General features: G+C 38.9%; 5 protein-coding genes across 11 annotated transcripts; 3 read left to right on the top strand and 2 right to left on the bottom strand.

Moving 5' to 3' along the window:
- The first annotated feature begins 887 nt into the window (after positions 1 to 887).
- LOC140767057 (uncharacterized) lies at positions 888 to 1,761 on the top strand. The gene has a single exon (XM_073106819.1). It carries the CDS (start codon positions 994 to 996, stop codon positions 1,642 to 1,644), a length of 651 nt encoding a protein of 216 aa, XP_072962920.1. The 5' UTR covers positions 888 to 993; the 3' UTR covers positions 1,645 to 1,761.
- A 3,261-nt stretch (positions 1,762 to 5,022) lies between these two features.
- LOC140767580 (uncharacterized) lies at positions 5,023 to 11,307 on the top strand. 7 transcript variants are annotated; one of them, XR_012105593.1, is made up of 10 exons: positions 5,023 to 5,414; positions 5,754 to 5,806; positions 6,271 to 6,330; positions 6,444 to 6,521; positions 6,947 to 7,076; positions 7,639 to 7,691; positions 8,530 to 8,715; positions 9,359 to 9,604; positions 10,531 to 10,931; positions 11,012 to 11,307. XR_012105593.1 is itself a non-coding variant. In XM_073107553.1 (8 exons), the coding sequence occupies exons 1-8, from the start codon at positions 5,075 to 5,077 to the stop codon at positions 9,503 to 9,505; spliced, it is 1,047 nt and encodes a 348-aa protein (XP_072963654.1). In that variant the 5' UTR covers positions 5,023 to 5,074; the 3' UTR covers positions 9,506 to 9,989. The 7 variants fall into 7 exon arrangements, 2 of the variants coding, with proteins under 2 accessions (XP_072963654.1, XP_072963655.1); XR_012105592.1 differs by lacking the exons at positions 10,531 to 10,931; positions 11,012 to 11,307 and adding an exon at positions 10,084 to 10,524; XR_012105594.1 differs by lacking the exons at positions 10,531 to 10,931; positions 11,012 to 11,307 and adding an exon at positions 9,996 to 10,524.
- An 850-nt stretch (positions 11,308 to 12,157) lies between these two features.
- On the top strand, positions 12,158 to 16,488 carry LOC140766653 (C-terminal binding protein AN). The gene is made up of 7 exons (XM_073106161.1): positions 12,158 to 12,833; positions 13,180 to 13,348; positions 13,469 to 13,599; positions 14,122 to 14,916; positions 15,045 to 15,092; positions 15,576 to 15,692; positions 16,235 to 16,488. Exons 1-7 carry the CDS (start codon positions 12,231 to 12,233, stop codon positions 16,307 to 16,309), a joined length of 1,938 nt encoding a protein of 645 aa, XP_072962262.1. The 5' UTR covers positions 12,158 to 12,230; the 3' UTR covers positions 16,310 to 16,488.
- A 244-nt stretch (positions 16,489 to 16,732) lies between these two features.
- Positions 16,733 to 17,421, bottom strand: LOC140766655 (uncharacterized protein PAM68-like). Its single transcript, XM_073106163.1, has one exon. It carries the CDS (start codon positions 17,354 to 17,356, stop codon positions 16,817 to 16,819), a length of 540 nt encoding a protein of 179 aa, XP_072962264.1. The 5' UTR covers positions 17,357 to 17,421; the 3' UTR covers positions 16,733 to 16,816.
- Positions 17,422 to 17,738: 317 nt separating this feature from the next.
- Positions 17,739 to 19,889, bottom strand: LOC140766654 (1-aminocyclopropane-1-carboxylate synthase-like). The gene is made up of 4 exons (XM_073106162.1): positions 19,635 to 19,889; positions 19,395 to 19,526; positions 19,134 to 19,294; positions 17,739 to 18,986 (listed from the first exon to the last, which is right to left on the bottom strand). The coding sequence occupies exons 1-4, from the start codon at positions 19,809 to 19,811 to the stop codon at positions 18,011 to 18,013; spliced, it is 1,446 nt and encodes a 481-aa protein (XP_072962263.1). The 5' UTR covers positions 19,812 to 19,889; the 3' UTR covers positions 17,739 to 18,010.
- Between the last annotated feature and the right edge of the window lie 1,725 nt (positions 19,890 to 21,614).

Raw genomic sequence — 21,614 nt, 5'->3', positions numbered from 1 at the left:
TATAAATATTTTCTTATGAAAATATATAAGTCAATCAATGTGACTCCAATCTATTTAACCATTACTTGAATGGATTAATTAACATGGCTTACTAACCTCTTAGATAAATTTAAAATATTAGAATTGAATAAAAACCTCAATTTCCTACTAATTTATACCTCCCTTGCTAAGATACTAGTTGGAGATTAGAGAAATCCCTAACCACTAGCTCGGCGCCAGAATTAGGATGGCAAGATAAGCGTTACAACATCAGCATCAACATTATCATTATCATATAATGATATAAAACTATTTAATTGCCTATATAGTCAAAATCAACCTCCACAAGATTTTGCTGTGATCGACGCAACTTGATCGCTTCCCTTGGCGTACTCCTCGAGCACCTCAAATAAATAACGAAATATTATTTATGATTCAATTAGAAAATAGAATATGTTTAGAAATTTGTGCTCATGACTCTAGTCTAAATATAAGGAACTATCAGTCATTCCAACTTGTCTATACTTAATTCGCAGCTCGTCCCCTTCAATATCATCAAGAATATTCGGGCCCATTTGGTTGTAGAGAAATGGAGGGTTTGTCCACACATCAATTTTCCCAATCCAGACCAAGTGGGAATAAATATAAACTGATAAGATATCCTAATAACTTTTTCACTATAAACCCCCTAAATAAATATATATATATATATATATTTTTTGGATATTCGGTTTAAACCGTAATAAATATATAATGTAAGGTGTGAAATAAAAAAAAAATTATAAGAATATATGCTTTAATAATTTTTGTCGAGCTTAATAATTATATCAATTTGGGTGTTAATGCTAGGAGAATTCCAAATCTTGAGCCCTTGACAATTTATTGGGATCGACATTAGTGAAATAGCCAAAAAGGACTACTAATTTCCGCTCATCTTCTACCACCCGCTGTCCCGCTCCCAAATAAATACGTGCATCCTACCATACCAGAACTCCCAAGTCTCCGAGCAAAGATATGGGCCCAGCCGCGCCGAAGAGGCAGAGCGCCGCCTCCCGCTTCGCCCTCCGCTGCGGCTGCCGCGACTCCAAATCCGTCTCGGTGTCCGACGCGTCCGCCAAATCTACGGCCACCCCTCGCACCAAATCCAGATCCTACCTCTACTCCTCCGCCGACACCCAAACCCTAACCCTAACCTCCGCCGCCTCCACCTCCTCATTCTTCGACGACGACGACGACGACGACGAGAAATTGGAGAGCTTGGCGACCACCCCAAGCTTCTCCGAGCTTCTGCTCCAGCTGAACGAACTGGAGCAGGGCGTGATGGAACTGGGGAAGCGCACCAAATCCGAAGGGGAGAAGAAGAATCGAAGGCATAGGAGGAGTAGCAGCGGAAGGGTGGAAGAGAGCGTACCGGTGGTGAAGGAATCGGAGGATCCGCTCGGAGATTTCCGGAAATCGATGCTGCAGATGATCGTGGAGAAGGAGATCGTTACCGGAGAGGAGCTAAGAGAGTTGCTTCGGAAATTTCTCGACCTCAATTCGCCGTTGCATCATGATGTCATCCTCAAGGCGTTTGCGGAGATATGGGTGGATGTGTTCGCGGGTTACGAGGCAACGCCTGATCTACTACGGGGGAAGTATCGTCCTGAGAATAAATGCAAGTGAATCGTCCGTTCGCATCGGTATTTGTCTCTCTCTTTTCTTCTTCTTCTTCTTCTTCTTCTTCTTTTGTGAAATTTATTAAATTGGCAAGTGTTCAATATGCATCGATGCATGTCATGGTATCGGATTCCATTTTTCATTCTGTTCTCTGGATCTAACCGGGAAGTAGGGAAGAAAGGCCGGATAAATTAGGATTAATTACTTTATATCGTATAAAACCTTCATTAAAAAGTTCACAGAAAATTCTTCCATTCTGCCATCGGTGATTTATACTCCAAGTTCGCAATAATAACAGCGAACGGTTTATTTTTGTCCAACGAAAGCAGTCCATTAGTTGCCAAATTAATCAGAAATTATACCTCCAAAATATTTGAAAACTTACGATTACCATTCTATACAAAAATGTGTGTTTTATGCATGGAAGGTATTCGATGGCTGCCCAAACTGAACGGTATTAATTGGATCGAATAAAAACTGTGGTCGAAAAGTGGCACAGCAGAATGTCACTATTTGTGGGTCGTTTTGGGTGGAAGGACAGAAAACAACCCCCGTGAAATTTGCTTTCGTTGGAGGACAGGTCACTGGTGGGTGGATAAAGACAAAGCGGGCAAATAAGTGTGTCGATAGCGTTATCGTTACGACCCGTGAAGTCGAACGGAGCTCGTACTGACCATTAGCTGTTACTTCTGTTAGCTTCCTTTTGGCTTTTCCGCATCTCGTCAGAATCGACGCCTTCCGTAGTTTTCCATTCGGAAGACCTTATGGTGCATAGTTTAATCTATGCGCATTAAGATTAGTTGACCAGGTGGATCAGTAAATCTTACCAAAATAGAATTATTAGCATTAATTCTTTAATCTCTAGAGATGAGATCGAATAAAATTATCCATGTTGGTCCATGTGCCAGTCGCCAAATTGGAGTATGGAAGAAGAAGACGTTTCTATGGAGTAGTTTATTAGCCTATGAATTGAGTTGACATCTATCTCATGGAGAGGTACGAGTGCATGTCAATATGTCAGCTTTTTCTAGAGTAATCTCCTCTAGGTTTATAGGTGATTGACTCGCAGATCATGCTCATACTCACACAAATTTGTTGCTTGTTACGATATAAGCTAGATATTCATCTTTATTATCCGTTGTGGGCCCAAAACTTCATGGTAGTTGATTGACTTATAGGTCGTGCTTGGCGTAACGCTAACACAATGTAAGGAAAGAGTTCATTAATGTACGGACTTGTTTTTTTATTTTTGTGTAAATTAATGCATTTAACCACTATCATAAGTAAAAACATATATTTTTAAGTAAAGACGTATTAATTAAGTTTTTAAAAAAAAACCCTAACTTAAGGGGTGAAATTATGGAATCTAAGTACACCTTAAACCTTCACTATAATTAACAATCATAGGCTTACAAGATTTTATATATACAAAACTAGAGAATCATAAATATTAAATAATTTTCTTAGATCACAATCAAAGAAAAATAACCAAAATTGACTGAAAAATATTCACCTCATTCTTTGAGATAGCTTCTCTTTCTCTCTCTGTAAAAAAAAGAAAAGAATTCTTCTCTTCTCTTCGTCTTTTAAAAGCTCTCTCTTATTTTCTTTTAATTTCATTTATTTAGATAAAACCTCAACTCTCTTTTCTATTTCTCCTTTTTTTTATTTATTTATTTTCACTTAATTAGACGGATCCTAGAGAAGGTAAAACACCCAAACCTACCACAACAACATTAACTAAATAAGTCTCGACAAACTAAAATAAGATGACTATGCTAAGTAACCAATTACAAACTCACATGTAAGGTTGCTCAAAAAAATTATGAGCGTGAAGACTCGAGCACTAAAACTATCATCTACTACTGATAAGTCTCGATAGTAAAACAAGATGACTATGATAATTAACCAATAACAGACACACACGTAAGGCCGATGAAAAGATTTACGAGCACAAAGATTGATGCACGAACACTAGCATCTACTGAATATGTCCCAAATCACACTAAAATAAAATGACCACGGTAAATAACAAACCATGGGCTCACATGCAAAGGCTACTCCAAAACACATAAAGGCTTAAAATATATATATATATATATATATATATATATAAGCCCCAAGATTCATGCTCCTCCGTCTATTAGACATAGAGATAATCATTGAATTGAATCTACTAGACTAATCGGGCTGAGCACTCTGTTCGCTAATATGTCTACAAGTGAGTCACATTGGCCTAGAATAATCTAGCACTTTATGCCCGTCGCTCTAACGAGTTGGATAAGATGACAGAAGCTATAGAGAAAAAGAGTATGACTAAGACCAGCAATTACATGGATAGTGACAAACTTGAGCAGAGTCATGTATTACCAATATACCATATTGCACGTCAAGCCTGAATTGGTCCAAAGCTCCCACCACTTTCTAACCAATTTCTGACATCAGTATGGGGAAATTGATGCATGAGACTATGGAAACTAAAGTAATAAATCTAATTGATGATGAATGAAAGCACAAGGCTCTTAGATGAGTATTGCAGATAACAGTTTTGAGAAACTTAAAATTATCCATATAAAAAAACATACAAGTGATCACAACTTTGAGCCTTTGGCTCAGCTGGGAAGAAAACTACCCGTCATAAAATAAAAACTTAAAATTTTCACTCCTCATTATTGTTATTAAGCAATTCGTAATCTGTAATGAACTAGTCTTTAGTTTGCTAACAAATGCCTAATTGGGGTTCCAATTCTCCACTTCCTCTCTCTCTCAAAAAAGAAAAAGAAAAAGAATGGACAAAATCAGTTGGAAGAAATTTCATTAATTCTCACCATTCAATGAGCATTAATGTGAATCTTGGAACATTCATCTGGACATAAGAATTATCAAAGTTGCCGTGGAATCCATCTCCACAGTTGTTATAACTAGAGCAAGCGATTTTATTATTTTAATAATAAGATCGTCGGCCCTATTTTGAATTATTTTTAAAAAATACTGTACATCACTCATGTACTCCTCCTTCCTATTAAATATACTGTAGATTTTTGGACCTCGTGTGACTATTTAACTTAGCTGTAAGCTATTTAAAGAGTGCTGTAGTATCGGGTTGGGCTATAATCAGATTGAACGGTTAGGATTTCGGGTTGAACTCGTTGTCGGGCTTTGGGTTAAGTTTTCGGGTCTAGCCGACGAGTAGACATACTGTCAAACGAATAAAAGGCTGCAATTCGTACTCGGGCTGGGCGAACATGAGCAGATTCGGCTATATGATCTCCTCTAAAACCATGATTAATACTATCCGCCAACCTTATGCATCGCACGTGACTTCTACGCTATACTCGTACCGCCCGAAATCCGGATACGTTATTAACTCACTCCATTCTATGATTCTATCCTGTAAACAAGAGAGACCGAGAGAGGCTCTTCCTCTCCCGCCGAGATGGCAATTGCAGTAGCAGCGATACCTCTAGCAATTAAAACCTCTCCCTGTCTCTCTCTCCGCAGAGAACCCCATTTCTATAAGTTCCAACCCACCTTACTCCGTCGCCATGGGCGAAGAGCGACGGTGCCGCCTAAGAGATCTCCTCCTCTTTCATGCGCTCCCGCTCCCGCTCCCGAATCTATCCAAGATAACTCCGCGTCCACCTCCGAGGCGGAGAAGGGTAAGGGGATGGAAGAGGAGGAGTCATTCACGCTGCTTGCGTCGATTAGGAGCCCCTACAACGAGATCATGGTCGTCGACACCAAAACCTCGAGGTTTCTGCTCCTCGATTCGAGCCGTAAGACGATTTCTGGGCCCCTTGCCTTCGTTTCTTCTTAATTGAAGTTACCAATGTGTTTATTGTCAAGAACCGTGGTGCTTTGAGAGGAATTTTTTGGAATGTCGTGGTTTGTTGTGATCTTGTAATTGTCTGTTTATTTGATTTGATGGATACGGAGAATAAAAGCATGCAGTGTAGAGAGCGGTAACAAGAAATTTGATAGATATGCCATTCTTTATATGTTTTAGCCGTATAATTGTGGTGAGAAATTGATGGATGCAGCTCTAGTGCAGGACATCTGCTCTAGTGATTTTGGTTGGATGTTCACGTTCTAATTTGATCTGTCTCTTAATGCAGATAATATTCACAGCATGCTTAACAAGGATAAAATATGGACTGGGTCATATTGGGTAAGCATAGTGATTTATCCTTTTTTAAAAAATAATCAGAAAACACACAGTATTATCTGAACAATATGGCAAAACATCTAAGACAAAAAGCATTTCTCAGATTGCTCTCAGATTGCAGGATTAATTGTTGGAATTTGATTCTCAAATTTATCGTCAAGGAACTTTGCAATAGAATTTTCTTTCTCATTCAGCTGAAAAGTATCTGTCTAAATTAGTTGGTTTTGAACAAATATCTATGGTTAAGGCCTCAACTTGAGGCACTAAATTCTTGTCTTCTTTTTTCCCCATATATTGGGAACTTGATTTTTTTAATGTCGAAGTTCTCCCCATAATATTGACTATCTTCACCATGATATATGTAGCGCACTCTCATGCTGGTAACTTGACTATCAAATTATCAATCTAAATCTATATTCAGATTTTAGAAGACAACAACTGCCTCACTGCTACTGTATACTGTGCAGGATGAGTTTGCATGTCTTCCTGCGATTATTCCACAGGGTCCTATTGCCATATTTGGCTTGGTAAAGCACACTGCAGTGTGAAATGGATGTGATTTGCTTGTCATGTCTCTCATTATACTTTCTAGACAGTTGGCACATTAAAGTAGAGGTCCTTCTGAATGATTCTCTTTCAGGGGGCTGGAACTGCAGCACATTTGATGCTTGAATTATGGCCTTCGTTGCATCTCATTGGTTGGGAGATTGATGAGATAGTAAGAGTCACTACTGCAACTTCTTTCATATATCTTTTGTCAACTATTCTTTTCCATGGCTTAATTCTATCCTGGCAACATGCCATTCTTTGCTTGTACTCTTTGATCAATGTTTTCCTTATCAGCTTTGTTGTCATCCATTATTTGTTTCTTTGGTTATGAGTTGCTCTTTACAGAATAGTAGTAGCAGTTAGTTGATGAACTACCTTAACATAGTCAAGGCATCTGCTCTGTCTTGTCATGTAGTAGAGTAATGGTTGACAAACTTAACTGGACATGGAAATTCTTCACCGTTCTTTCTTTACTCCATATCTTTATTGTTATGCTTATCCATTTGCTAAGCTTTTTCAGGATTCTTGGCATAAATTGCTTGCCAAGAATTCACTTACTTTTTGTGAAATGACATTGTGCTCTATTGTTCTCAGTTGATTGATATGGCAAGGGACTATTTTGGTCTATCCAATTTAGAGAAGTGCACCAAATCTGGTGGTTCATTGTCAGTGCGCATCGGGGATGCACTATCTCCATCTAATACAATTGAAGGAGGGTTTGCTGGTAAATCATATTATTTATAGCTACATGCCCATCATATTACTAATTCACCAATTATTCTTAAAAGCTTAAGCTATTAAAGGATGTGTTATTTTATATTTAATATTCTAATGTTTCTTCTCATTTTTGGGCATAAAATAATTTGATAGGCCCAAGAAATGGACTTAACTTAAATAAATGGAGGCTTTATATTTTTATACAAAGATGGACATAATAGGATTTGATCTCATAATTTCTAGCTTTAATATCATGTTAATTCAGCAATTACTCAAAAAACTTAAGTTGTTATAGAATTGTAGTTTTTATGTAGAAATTAAAAGTATTCTTCAACTTCCTATGAAAGGAGGACCTAATTTTAGCAGCTGTCTTCTACCCATTGATCTATAGTTTAAGTGCCTTTCTGTTCATAAAAGTCCAAATCTACCCATGGTACATTGCATTAAGCAATCTGACTATAGCTTGTACTTCTCATTCGTTTGTACTCACTAATGTTTATTTATTGATGTAAAGATTGATACATGCAGCTTAGCACAATATCTATATTTTATCCGTGTCAAAAGTGCAGGCATTATCGTGGATTTGTTCTCTGATGGAAGGGTTATACCAGAATTACATGAGGTATTGTGTTTATCCTTTTTGATGGATTTGAGATGTACGCGTCACATATTATGTCTTCATTCATCCAGTATTGTGATATGTAGTATAATTTTTCTTCCTTGGTTTTCTTTATGTCTGCATTTATTGTACATGTTATTGTCACTACCTGCAGATATGCACATCAAACAACACTTTTTTACTGCATATAGCTATTAGTGTACTACATTTAAAAAATGAGTGATATTACATGAACATGTCAGAAGACAATGCTTGCATGGATTGTACAAAGAACGGACAATGACACTGTGACTGCAAGACTATTAGAGAAAGGATGAAGGACTGTGTCAACCAAATTTGCCTAAAAATGAAACTCTGCAGTTTCAAGCTCAGTGTCCTTCTATGTCTCAAAGCAGTTAAGTTGGTAGCAGTGTTGTCCTTCCCTGAGGTCTTTCTTCTCTCACTAGAGCTAATTTTACAAGAATATTGCTGACAAATTGTTAAGAAGAAATTGACTTTACTTTTAAGTGCTTTTTTTTTTCTTTTTAAGAAACTTATTGTCATGATATTGTGATCTTATTGGGACTCCTTGGAATTGAGCATGCTTTTTTTGGGTCTGGCACGTTTGCCCCGCTTTTTTTCTTCTTCTTTTGATATACTTGCTTTGCTTGTCATAGTTATGTTTTCACATTTCTACGCATCCTGACTTGAATGCTGTTATGTGACCCTTATTCTTTTCTTTTTATCATTGATACTAGTCTCATTTCTTTTAGATCTCTCTTACAGAACCCAGCATATTTGGTTTAAATAAGTCACTATCCTTTCTGTTGCTTTTTTGGATTTCATACCTAGTGTGATACAGGTCACAACATGGACGGAAATGACAAAAAAGCTGATGCCAAATGGTCGAATTATGATAAATTGTGGCGGAGTACATGCTGAAGCATCTCAAGGTGCTGAAAGAACAGCACATAGTAATGTTTCGCCTGATAGTTCGTGGGTGCAGCATTCTACAATTAAGGCACTTTGTTCTGCATTCCCTGGAAAGGTATATAATCTGACCAAATTTGACTGACCAGTAATAACCAACAGCTCTTGTACAAGAAGGAAAGAAAAATAATTTTTTATGACTAATCTGATGCCAATAATGGAAAATTGAAGTCCATTTACTTCGCATATAATTGTTGCATATGCTTCTCCTTTGTTCATCTCATATTAATTATAAAAATGGCATGTGTTAGAGATCTTTATACTGCAGAATCATAATAAAGAATAAGCTGGTAGAAGTGAAAGAGGGAAAAAGCAATGTATACTGTTTCACCAATCTAGCTTTTTATTACCCTCACAGAATCCAAAATTTCTGAAATTGTGTGAAAAAAGAGAGTCAATACATCTCGTTGGCAAACTCCACATGCTTGATTATTGAGATGCTAATATTTGGATCCTTGAATGATAATTAAATTGTTAACAAAAGTAATGATCATATAATTTGTATCTTTTTTTTTTCTATTGAAGTATTAAAATGGAAGACTGCTGAGATCATCTTCTCAGATGGACTAACATTTTACTGAGCCCTACATAGTTTGTGCTGACTGCAATATCTATCCACATCTTGCTGTCCATCATGTCTTTTATTCCGCCACATGTAGTTGTACTTTTGCCTTCCTAATCAGCTGGAAGATTTACTACAGGTAAACTGGAAGAGAATGGATGAAAACGAGAGTGACAACTATCTTGCACTCACTGGTCCACTACCAGACTTGGATGCTTGGTCTGCTACTGTCCCAAACCAGTTGAGCTCAAATGTCAGACAATGGAGGACTTGTGACCCAGCTTGATGATTCTTTCTTCTTCCTTCCTACTTCCTGCCCTTGGTTTGGCAGAATTTCGAGTGCGGGAACTCCTACAATCACAGTTCTTTTAAGTGCACCTGTCATGTAAGCAGTATCTTTCCAATTTACTTTTCTCCTTGCTAGATATAATGCAATCTCTGGCAAGTTAGTTATGTTTGGAAGTTCTTATGATATCCATGGCCTGAAGCTTGCATCACAAATCATTAGCACATATGGAAATATCATAATTATCATTTGGTGCTTTACATGCTTTTCATAAGCACTACGGGCTATTTCCAAGACAGAAAACATTTGAGTGCAGGTATCATGTCAAAGTTGTATAATTTGTTATCATGCTTAATCGTGCCCTTCTGTTTCTTTCTTGTTTTGTTTTATTTTTCTTCCTAAACAACATCAGAATAAGCCTCTGCCTCTTCGTTCATCTTCCTGGAACCTTTTCTCAAGAGTTATTAATACTTATTTTTATCATTGCTAGTTAAACAGAACTCATCAAATTGCGGCAAAGAATCTATATATATATATATACACATATATATATTACAAGGTTGGTGGATGTTTTGCAGAAGACAGCTGGCATCGGTTTACGAGAAAGATGCATATTCTGTACTTGGAATTAATCCCGCAGTCTCTGCTCTGGTGCAAAAATAGCTGCAGTACTATGTAACGACCTTGTTTGATGTAACATTATGTACAAGAAAACAAATATAGAGAGAGAGGGAGAGACAACCTCACCTTCATCCTTATATATGGAATTACTGCATTCTTTATTTTATATAAATCACCAATGCCACTTATCACGATGTTATTAGTTAACTTTAGGATCCAAATCAGGAAGTGCCAGTCCTCAACTTTGTGCAGATTGACCACCTTTGACAGAGTCCTTGAAGTATTATCTATAATCTTGTCAGACCCTATCTAGTTTTTGTTATATCATATGTCATAGCATCAGAAACGTGCAATCGTGAAACTTACGAGTCCCCACGCACGCAGCCTGATGTTTGTTTGTGTAGGCCACTAACTCGAGGGAAGCCTCCTATAAGAATGATGACCCCCAAGAACTAAAAGGCACAAAAAATCTCAGACGAAGAGTACTGATCTATCATTGTAAGAAGTGTGATCAGGATGAAGGGAGCAGTGGCGATGTTTTGCTTGCTAGCTTTGTGCTCATGGGCATCAGCTGCACCACCTCCGCCGGACACCTCCTGTGTGTACGATCTGATATTTTGCGATAGTTTCCTCAATTCCACGGAGGTTCCTCCAACCATGTGCTGCGATCCTCTCAAGACCTTGATCAAGACTGATACACTCTGCCTCTGTAACTTGCTTGCTCAGAACCCTGCCGAAAAGACCCAAGCCTACGACTTAGCCGGAAGGTGTGGGAGCAAAGTTGATGATACTATGTGCAGCGGAGGTAATCATCTCAACCTTATGTGATGCTTTAATAACTTGCAAATATAAAGAATTAATGCCTCTTTTCTGCCATGCACTCAGCGGGCAAATTTGGTTTTGGGAATCAAGTGATGGTTGCGCTGCTCTTGTTCATCCTGACCATTTGGCTTTGAAGAGGATGCCAGGCCGAGCATGTCACAGCTTTCAGTTTCTACAGCAGTGTTCAGAAATTCGACTGTGATTTCCATTTATTATTCCTGCTGGCTTGATCCTCACAATTTGATGACAAAATGTCGTTTGTTTTTTTTATGTTATGCGATTGAATAAGGTGATGAGAGCTGTCTAATTGTGTAACATTCAATCTTGGATCTCAATAAAAGGTGGAATTCACCGTTGTGTCTGCATATATCATCTGTCGGTTGATCGCTTGTCACCCGTCTTGAGGCACGACGCAGCACCAAAATGCTAGCACTCAGCCATCGTCCGTCACTAATACAATACAAAATACAAATAAAATTTCTTCCAAAATAATGTTAAATATAGCCCTCACCTTCTTCAACTTTGCTAGTCATGTTGGTAAATAATATGGCCAACTCTATTTCCTAAAAAGTTTTATAAGATAATCCAGAGTTGCTATCTTCGGAAACGAACAAAAGCTTTTCAGACAACAACAGTACTGATCTAGAGACTTGCTGGTCGCTACGTACGTTGGAATCAAAAGCCCAGTTAGGCCCATCTGAAGTCGGACCCGACCGATGGGGGAGAAAAAAGAGGGGGAAATCACTCTTTGGCTTAAATTTGGTTACGGGGATTAAGTTTTTCTAAAAATAAGTTTATGCACATTCTTAAATACAAATTTATTGTTTAATTATAAAATGTAATAATTATTTTGAATAAGTTTATATAAGAATCTAAGTTTGATTACTAACTATGAATAAAAATGCTAATTGTACTAAAATTTTGTTTAGAAAATGCTCATAATTTTATTATACTCTAATAAAGATTATATATAATACTTATTTTTTATAAAATTTAACTAAAATATAAATACATAAATATTTAATTATAAATATTTATGTAAGTTATAATTTATAAATAAGTATTTCTTATATATCGGCAAGCGACTTCTAGATTTTTGAGCACAGATCTGATTTGTCCATTTAATTTGTAAGTGGCAAAATCTATGGGGGCGCGACTGCAATATCATTAAAGGTAGGGTGTGAAATGACAAATTCGAATAAGAAAAGGAACCAAACAAGACGCCCTGGATCCAGCCGAAGTCTGCAACGAGAGTCGAAGGGGAAGCAACCGCTAGCTCGCAATGCAGGCCACCGCCGCCCGACCACCGTCCGATCCAAATCCGACGGCCGCGTCGGGTGGCATCCCCTTGGTCGTCGCCCTCAACTGCCTCGATGACCCCTCTTTGGAGCAAGAAGCCCTCTCATCCCTCGCCGCCATCGAGCACGTCCCTCTCTCCCTCCTCTCATCCGGCCGCATCGAGTCCGCCGCCGCCGTCCTCCTCCCCTCCCTCGCCTTTCTCCCCCGCGCCGCCCAGCGCCGCCTCCGTCCATGGCAGCTCGTTCTCTGCCTCGGGTCGGCCGACCGAGCCGTCGACTCCGCCCTCGCCGCCGACCTCGGCCTGAGACTCGTCCACGTCGACGCCGGCCGCGCGGAGGAGGTCGCAGATACCGTCATGGCCCTCTTCCTCGGCCTCCTGAGGAGGACGCATCTCCTCTCGCGGCATTCCTCCTCGTCCGCAGCGGCGTCGGGGTGGCTAGGGTCGATCCAGCCGCTGTGCCGCGGGATGAGGAGGTGCCGGGGTCTCGTGCTTGGGATTATTGGGAGGTCTGCGTCGGCGAGGTGTCTCGCGACGAGGAGCCTCGCGTTTCGGATGAGTGTGCTTTACTTCGATCCGCGGCATGAGGTATGGGATGCTCTGATCTCTAATCTGTGATTTTACCGGTGGCGTTTAGCATGATTTTTCAGGAATCTGAGGGGTTTTTGGAAGGCAGTTGTGAAAATTATGCTAGATTTGTGAAGGGAAGGCCAAAAAAAGAAGGGTTTGAAACCTTAGATTTTGCTCTAGGATGGCTTTGGTAGTCATTGCTCATAAAGCTCATTTCTTTTTTTTTTAACTGGAGGATGAAGCTACTACTCTATGTTCAATGAATATAACTTAATACAAAGCTCTTTACAATTAGTACGATATGCATGTGAAAATTTCGATCTTAGTATTATTAAACTCTACCCTTTTCTAATATTTTGCAAAGGGAAAAGGAAAAACCAGACGGCCTTCAATTGCGTTTCCTCCTGCTGCCAGGAGAATGGAAACTCTCAACGATTTACTGACAGCAAGCGATCTTGTTTCACTTCATTGTTCTCTGTCCAATGACACAATGCATATACTTAATGCGGAGTGCCTGCAGCATATAAAGCCTGGTAAGTTCAAAGTAACTTAGCTTTTCTTTCTTTGGTCATCTTTTGTACAGAATATAATTTGTGCCCTTCAAAGTACTCTGTATAATTTGCCTGATTTGGTATGGACTTGATCTTCCACAGGGGCATTTATAGTCAACACAGGTAGCTGTCAGCTTATAGATGATTGTGCTCTCAAACAGCTCCTGATTGATGGCACTATAGCTGGTTGTGCATTAGATGGTGCTGAGGGTCCACAGTGGATGGAAGCATGGGTATGAGCATTAGACTTAGGGTATGAATTATGTTCTTATGAGGTCATTAAGACTCAAGAATTATATGATTACCTATAATCACTTAGAACTTAGAAGTTAGATCGGCCCTTCCACAAAGTACCAAATTCTAGTTTTGTTATTTCTTTGTTAATTTTCTTTTTATATGTATGTCACAGCTATAATTGGCAGTTAACATCCCTAACTACTTTCTTGATCCACTTGGCATATGGTGAATCACTGTTAGATAATGTTATAATTTAAGAAATTGTGCCTTCATCTTTGGGTTTTATATTTTTAATCAAAAAGCTCAATGAATTTACAATGGTTGATCCACATTTTCTTATTGGTGCACTATGTCGGCTCTATTGATTATACAAACATTTTTTCACTTTTGGTTTCATTACTGGCTTTGTGCCATTATCATATATCAGCTCATTAGTTCCTCTTTGAGTATTTTAATTTACTTCACAGCATGTCATATCCATCTTTTGATCTCTGGTTTACACTTTAATTAACTTTCAGGTGAGGGAGATGCCAAATGTCTTAATTCTTCCTCGGAGTGCCGATTATAGTGAAGAAGTATGGATGGAGATAAGGGAGAAATCAATCACAATACTACAGTCTTTCTTCTTAGACGGAGTTGTTCCAAATGATGCTGTTTCTGATGAAGATGAAGAAACAAGTGAAGCTGGATGTGAAGATGACCAGTTGAAACGAGTAAAAGAAAATCCTTCTCAGGTTTGTGATGGTGAGCAGCAGACAGATGAAAGCAATTTAAGCTCTGGGTATGATAAGAGGAAAGGTATCTCACAGTTAAAGGACTCTCAGAGTTCAGGTTTGTCTCATAACGTTGTATCTAGATCCGATGGAAGGCGTAGCAGATCTGGAAAGAAGGGTAAAAAGAGACCTGCTCGCCGTAGATCACAGCAGAAGTCAGATGCATTGTCATCTGTAGAAAGTGATAGCAATTATACCTCACGTCGAGATGATGATACTGCTATAAGCAGCAGGGACCAGGTGATGAGTTCCAGTTCACGATTTGCTTCTCCTGAGGATTCAAAAAACAAACAGATTTCGCTTGCTGAATCAACAATGGAAATAACTCCCGAAAAACAAGTGGCAGTTAATGCAGGGCTTAGTAAAAAATCTGGTGAGCTGCTGAAGGATGGTTTTGTTATAGCATTACGTGCAAGAGATCATTCAGGGTTTCATGTTTCACGACAAAGAGTTCCTGGTGGTGGGTGGTTCCTTGATGTTGTGCCAAATGTAACAAAAAGGGACCCTGCCGCCCAATTCCTTGTTACATTTAGAAGCAAGGTACTGTTCTGAACGTCTGATACTTTCTCCTTTTGTCATGCTTATTTTCTTTCATTCTCCTTCAGAATTTTGAGCTGAGAAAAATGTTATTGCTATTAGCAACTGATATATTTGTCTTCATTTTTCAGGATACGCTAGGATTGCGATCTTTTGCTGCTGGTGGAAAACTACTGCAGGTTCGAACATTTAGCTTTGCTTTCATAGGATATATATATATATATATCCTATTGTTGAATGTTGCTAGAAGTTAGGAGGGATTGTCGGGGCCGGTTGTTCATTAGCTAAATAATTGGCTGATTTGATTGGGCTCATATGAAGGCTTTTCTTGTTATCACATGGATTCTCTATTTGTGCTTCCCTCAACAGTGTTATTTATTAGCTAAAGCAATGTTTCTATTGTTCTCTGCCTTGTTGCATGTTACAACATTCCAGATTTGGCATATATTAATCACTGACTTCCTAGACGCAACCTTACTGAGTTTTGAAATTCATGATCTGCGCTTTGACTTTCTTTATTATGCTCTGGAATAATTATGCAAGTTTGTTGGAATAAAAGTCTTTATTGACAGATTATTATGTAACTCAAAGTCTTGGATCAATTCATTGTATATATATTAGCCTAATTTATAATTATAATATTTTATCTTATTTGATACCAGATTAATAGGCGAATGGAGTTTGTGTTTGCAAGTCATACTTTTGATGTGTGGGAGAGTTGGATGCTGGAAGGTTCTGCCCTACAAGAATGTAGACTTGTGAATTGCCGAAATCCTTTGGTATGTCTATTTCTTTCCATCCGTGAACAAATAATTTTCTTAATTTACTTTGTTATATATGTCTTCATTGTGCTGGACACTAGTTAGTGTAACTGTAAGGACTGTAATAGTGCATCATGTGGTCATGTTTTTAAAATAAAGAAGCAGCATCTCGAGCAATATGACACTGTTACATCTTCTCCACCTCCCAAGCCTTGCATATGTGGGAGCCTCATGCATTGGGTAAAACATTTGATTATTGGCACTATTGTGAGGGCAAACTTTAATGGATCTTTTGGTTGACAAAAATGCTAAATTTAATGAAGACTTTCATAAAGAGACGAAGAAAATGCTAAATCATAAAGAAACGTGGATAACTCAGGCTAAGGAGACCCTAATGCTATGTCTACAGAAAAAAGGTTTACTCACCAGATTCATTGGCTAAATAAGGTTCACTATGATCCTAATAATTTGGATAGAGTTTTTTCTTTTGCTGCTTTTGGGTTCTTTATGCTTTATTTTTTGACTCTTTTCTAATGGTTGTATACTTGAACTTTTTGTAGGCTGTCTTGGATGTCCGCATTGAGATTCTTGCAGCTGTGAGTGAAGAAGATGGAATCACTAGGTGGCTTGATTAGTTATTAGTGTGTGACAAAATGCTTCAAATGCACCCTCGACTGCTAATGATGTTTGTTTGTTTCTTATCTTAGTAACTTTGTAGAGTATCTTATTTGGATATTTCAGTGAAGGGGTCTTGTACCCTCATCATGTACCAGTTTTGTGACGTCCAATTTCATTAAACTGGAACATTGTGCAATGATTTCGGCGCTTTCTTTTTCATTTTTATGGAGGAAAATCTACCACCATGTCTATGTTATTTCATCTTGACCTTCCTAGTGGATCCTTATCCCAGTACATTCCGTTGCATCTGAGTTCTTAATTATGCCGTCTTTAGCGACTCATTTTATTCCCCCAACTAAAATCATCAAGTAAGGTGTCCAAATTTTGACCAGTGAACTAGTGATCATTAGGAGATTTTTTCTTAGAGTAAGATCTATATGAACAGAAGAAAGAAAGAAGCAAACAGTTATAAGCTATCAAGCATATACCATCCAAAACATTTCAACAACATCTAAACTTTTGAATCATCTCTTCTCATCCTCATCCTTCCATAGCTCAGGCCAGTTCTTTTGAGCTTCTTCCCATCCAAGAAAAGACCCCTCCTTGTTTGGATCCCAACTAGTAGACAGCGTCCCATAAGCAATTCCAAATGCTGATGTACCAAAAGAGAGGAGGATTGTTACGAACGGCAGCCACCCAGGAACCTCCAGCACACGCATTTGTCTGAGTGAACTTAGCACGTAGAGGAGTCCAATGCCGGAAGCCATCGGAGTTCCGACGACGACGAGTATTCGGCGGATCATCCTATTGAATACCACCTCAGGTATAGCATCATCTTCATTGCTGCTATTGTTACCATTCATTTCACCTTCTTCTTTTACCCTCCTGTTCTTCTCTGAGATTGTCGTTCCAAATCCTCTTCCTTGGGCTTGCAACACTCTCGTTCTTCTATAATGGAGTGGACTTGTAAGGTTAATGAGCTTTGGGCTTCCTTTATTCCATGAGGATGCTCTTGCGATTTGGGCGGGTGATGGTAATCCTACTTGGTGGAGAAGAGTCTCCATTCTTTTCTAAGCTCTTGCAGTTTGGTGCTATTGTGTTTCTATTTCTTTCTTTCTTCGTACATACCCAGACCTTATCTAGAACTTATGAATGGGAATTGCCTTCATTCCATTTAGATATTTTATATGGGTGGTCCCCCGAGAGGGGGAAAAGAAATTAAAAAAAAAATAGGTTCAATGTTATTAAGGTGTTTTGCGTTTCCCACCCGGCTCTTTTCTTTTATTTTTCTTAGTTCTCGTAGAAAATAAATATTGACACCAAACATGCTTACATGCACGAAAGAGAAAAGCTTAATCCATGATCCATGCGCTGTTACATGTTAGTCAAGTCAAAGATCTTTTTTTCTCTACTTCGACTTATTACTTACAAATAGGACGGAGTCTAAAATTTTAATCATACAAATTTATTTAGAAAGAGCATATGAAATAATTTTTAAAATTTAAGGGAATAAACAAAAATGTACGAATTTAGGACCGCATATTCGCAAATATGCCCCCCATTGGGTACTTCACCCTTAATTACGATCACTATATTCTTCTAATTATATCTCCATCCCTCCTTTTGTACTAGAAAAATAAAATAAAAAATAAATAAAGAATTTAATCTGTTCATCTAATTGGTTCGTATGGAATTAGCCATCGCTCCAACGTTTAAGCTCACGAGGTGGCACGAACAAGTGGCGACTGAGGTGACGGCAAGCAAGAGCTCATACTTATGTCCTCACGCGTCCTTGGCAAACTTAACGGAGGCATCTCCTCCCGTCTCCTCTTGATCGTCTTCCTCCTCCTCTCTTCCATGAACCTCCTAATCCTCCTCAGAGCTACCTCTAAAGTTTCGTGGTCCAAATTTGCAAAACACACCCTGAACCAACCCGGCTCGCCGCAGTGAAACGACGAACCAGGCGAGACGTTTAGCTTCACATCCTCCACAATGGTCTTCCACAACTCAAGCTCTCCCTCAACTGTCTCTTCCTTCAGTAGTTTACGCAAATCCATCCAGCAAAACAGCCCAGCGTTGCTCGTCAAGCACTGGATTCCATCTCTACCAATCCCAGAGGTGAAGATCGCGTGCCTCTCCGAGAGCCTTTTCGCGCTCTCCGATAGGAGTCTATGCGTGAACTCTTCGTCGGACAGCATCGAAGAGATCAGCCACTGCGTTTGCGACGACACGAGTCCAAAGCTGGACATTCTACGCGCGCAATTGACCACCGTGTCGTTGTAGGAGTAGACAATGCCGACGCGAAATCCCGGTAGGCCGAGGTCCTTGGAGAGGCTGCAAGCGATGTGAATGAGGTCTCTGTCGTAGGTTGGATCGTCTTGGGTTATCATCTCAGTGATGCTGGTGAACTTAGGTTCGTCGAAGACGGTGCCGGCGAAGATCTCGTCGCAGACTAGATGGATCCTCTTCTTGTTGGTGAAGGTGAGCAGGGTTGTTAGTGTGCGTTCGTCCATGGTTGTGCCTAGTGGATTTGATGGGTTGGCAATTAACACCCCTTTAACTCTAATATTTGCCATTTGCGCCTCCTCGTAGGCGGACTCGAGGGCCGCTTCTGTGACCTTGAAGCCGTTGGAGCTGCTGCAATGGATGGGGAGAAGCTGCACTCCTGTCCTCCATCTGAAATCGCGATCAAATCTGGAAAAGGCGCCAAAGTTGTTAGTTAAACTAATTTTGAGGGGTATACTTGCAAAATTCGGTATACAAAAGGGTATCCATATCAATAAGAAGCTTTTCAGGGGTATACATGCACACCAAAAAAAAAAAGACTAAGTAGATTCGTACGCTGGATAGTACGGCGTCGGAATAAGGAAGGCATCGCCGGGATCAGCTAAACAAAAGGCGAGTATTTCCTGAGCTCCGGTGGCTCCGCCGCTCATAACTACGCGATCCGCGTCGAACTTAACCCTTCCTCCTCTCACTTTCCCCATAAAGTTAGCAATGGCCTAGAAAGGAAATAAAAAAAAAATCACACCGTTAGCCATTATCCATTACAATCACACATTTTCCACGACAACAACGACGACGACTGCAAAGATTTACTACCTGTCTAAATTCCGGCAAACCGTGATAGTCTTGGAAATTTGCAATCCTCTTGAACTCGGACGCGCCTTCTGCAGTGCAAATCGAAGCCTCCGGGTGCTTCTCAATCCATTCTTGTAGCATATCCAGGCACAGCTGATGAAGAATAAAAAGAAACCAAAAACAGTTCTAGTTATACGTTGGAACAAGGATAATTATTCCCGTGGATCATATAAATACGTGGCACATTGCGGTATTACTCACTTGGTTTTCGCCTAATCCCATTTGGATAACACCCCCAGGATTGAGAGTCGGGTGGAACGGATCATTCTCGTACGCCTTCCACCCGTCGAAGTAGCAGGAGTTCTCGCCGTGGCCATCGTTGGTTGCCATCCTAGAAAGAAGCCCGTAGTTTTGTTCCTCGCTTACAGGAGACACCATTAGAGCAATGTGCAGCAAACAAGAGGTGAAACAGAGGAGAGAGATGTATTATATATTATATATAGCAGGTAGCTTGTGTAGGGAAATGAGAGGTTGTGTTCTATTTATAGCATTGGGAGTTGGGACTAATTTGATGGCATGTTAAAGGAGGGAGAGCGAGGTCAGAGGGAAAGTTCGATGAAGGGGGGAGGAGGTGAGAACGAAGGGAATGAACGTCGGCGCTGACGCTGATGCTAACGCTAACGCTGATTAACGACGGAGTCAGTGCAGCCTCTATTATTTTGTGGCCCCGCTAATAAATTACCAACAGTTTTTACTGTTGATCGCTATTCTGTGGGCATATGACCTCGTTCACTTTGAGACTGAGCTCATCGAAGTATTTAGCTTCTTCACTAAAATGACTCTTAATTTTTATTTAAAAAAATAAAATTAAAGAAGAAAAGAAAATAAAGTTATTACTGTGATATACGAGAAATCGAATACTTTCTTACCTTTCTTTTCTCTTGTTTTTCAAAGATTCTCTTGTTTAATTTAAATATATTTCTCTCTCTTAATATTCAAAATAATATCTAAAATAACATTTCTTTCTAACTAGCTTAGGAGATAATTAGTAATAAACATCGACATAAATAGAAGAGTGTGAAAGAATAGCATGATAATAAATCACAATCAATGCAGTAGTCCATTCAAGCTCTAAACTCTGACTAAATAAAAATTAAAACACTAATTTCAACTGCATTATTGGTGGGATAAATAAAATCTAAGAAGGGAGGGGAGATAAAAAAAAAATGATCCTCTTTCCAGTCCACAGATTAAGTTTGCCACCCGTTTCACGTACCAGCCGCTAGCTACCTGGGGACCGCATTGGACGTCTCAACTCTCAACCAAACATAAGACCTTTTAACTCCTCCATTTGAAACACATCGTTCGTGTGGTTCCAGCTGCCACTCCCAAATAGTGTTTACCATTTCATTCTCATGCAACTAACTCCGCACCATTGCAGCATAAATGAATCACGTGAGCTCTCGCCCTTGTTAACTCACAATCCATAATATAAGCATGAGGGCATTAAGTTATTAGATTCCAGAGCTTTCTATTTCGAATATTATATAAAAATATATAAATAAATATATAAATAAGTATTAAGTGGTCAAAGATTTATCTAGATTTTATTTTATAAAAAAAGTCAATCTCTTTGTAAAAGAGTTGAAAACTTACGAGGACTCCAAAAAGTCCTAAATTGCCTAATAGAGTAGTACAGTTCAATTAGCTCATGGTTTAAGTGAAAGAGACGAGTTTCTTTTCTTCCCCGTGAAATAGGTCGTCGGGTTGTTCAAACGGCACGTGGCTCGGGAGTTTATCGTATTCGCACAATTTGGAGCCGTTAGATTAGTGCCAATCCATTTATAATCTGACCCTTTGGTTTTGTTTTTGCTTATCGTGATATGCATTGGATTCACCTACACTAATTAATACCTAATAAATTAGTTAGTTTTGGTTTATATATATATATATATATATTCTAGATATTGTATCTAGAAAAATAAATAGCTAGATACAGTCTTTTGCCATCCAATTGATCCAAATAAATACTAAAAAAATTCCATCTAAGTTTAATTAATATTTTAAAATATTATTTTTCAGATTTGTATGCTAAACTAAATAAATAGTTTTTGAATTAGATCCATATATATTAATGTAGAATCTAAAAATGCTGTCTTTTTTTAATTATGCTTTTAAAATATTGCCATCACAAAATCCAGGCTTCTTAGACAACATTTATTCTAAGGGTATTTTGATAAA

The sequence above is a fragment of the Typha angustifolia genome, chromosome 9 (assembly GCF_048772165.1).
Source record: "Typha angustifolia cultivar Huaian chromosome 9, ASM4877216v1, whole genome shotgun sequence".
Taxonomy (NCBI): Eukaryota; Viridiplantae; Streptophyta; class Magnoliopsida; order Poales; family Typhaceae; genus Typha; species Typha angustifolia.
Note: the sequence above shows the minus strand (reverse complement) of the source record. Positions and strands in the feature narration are given on the sequence as shown.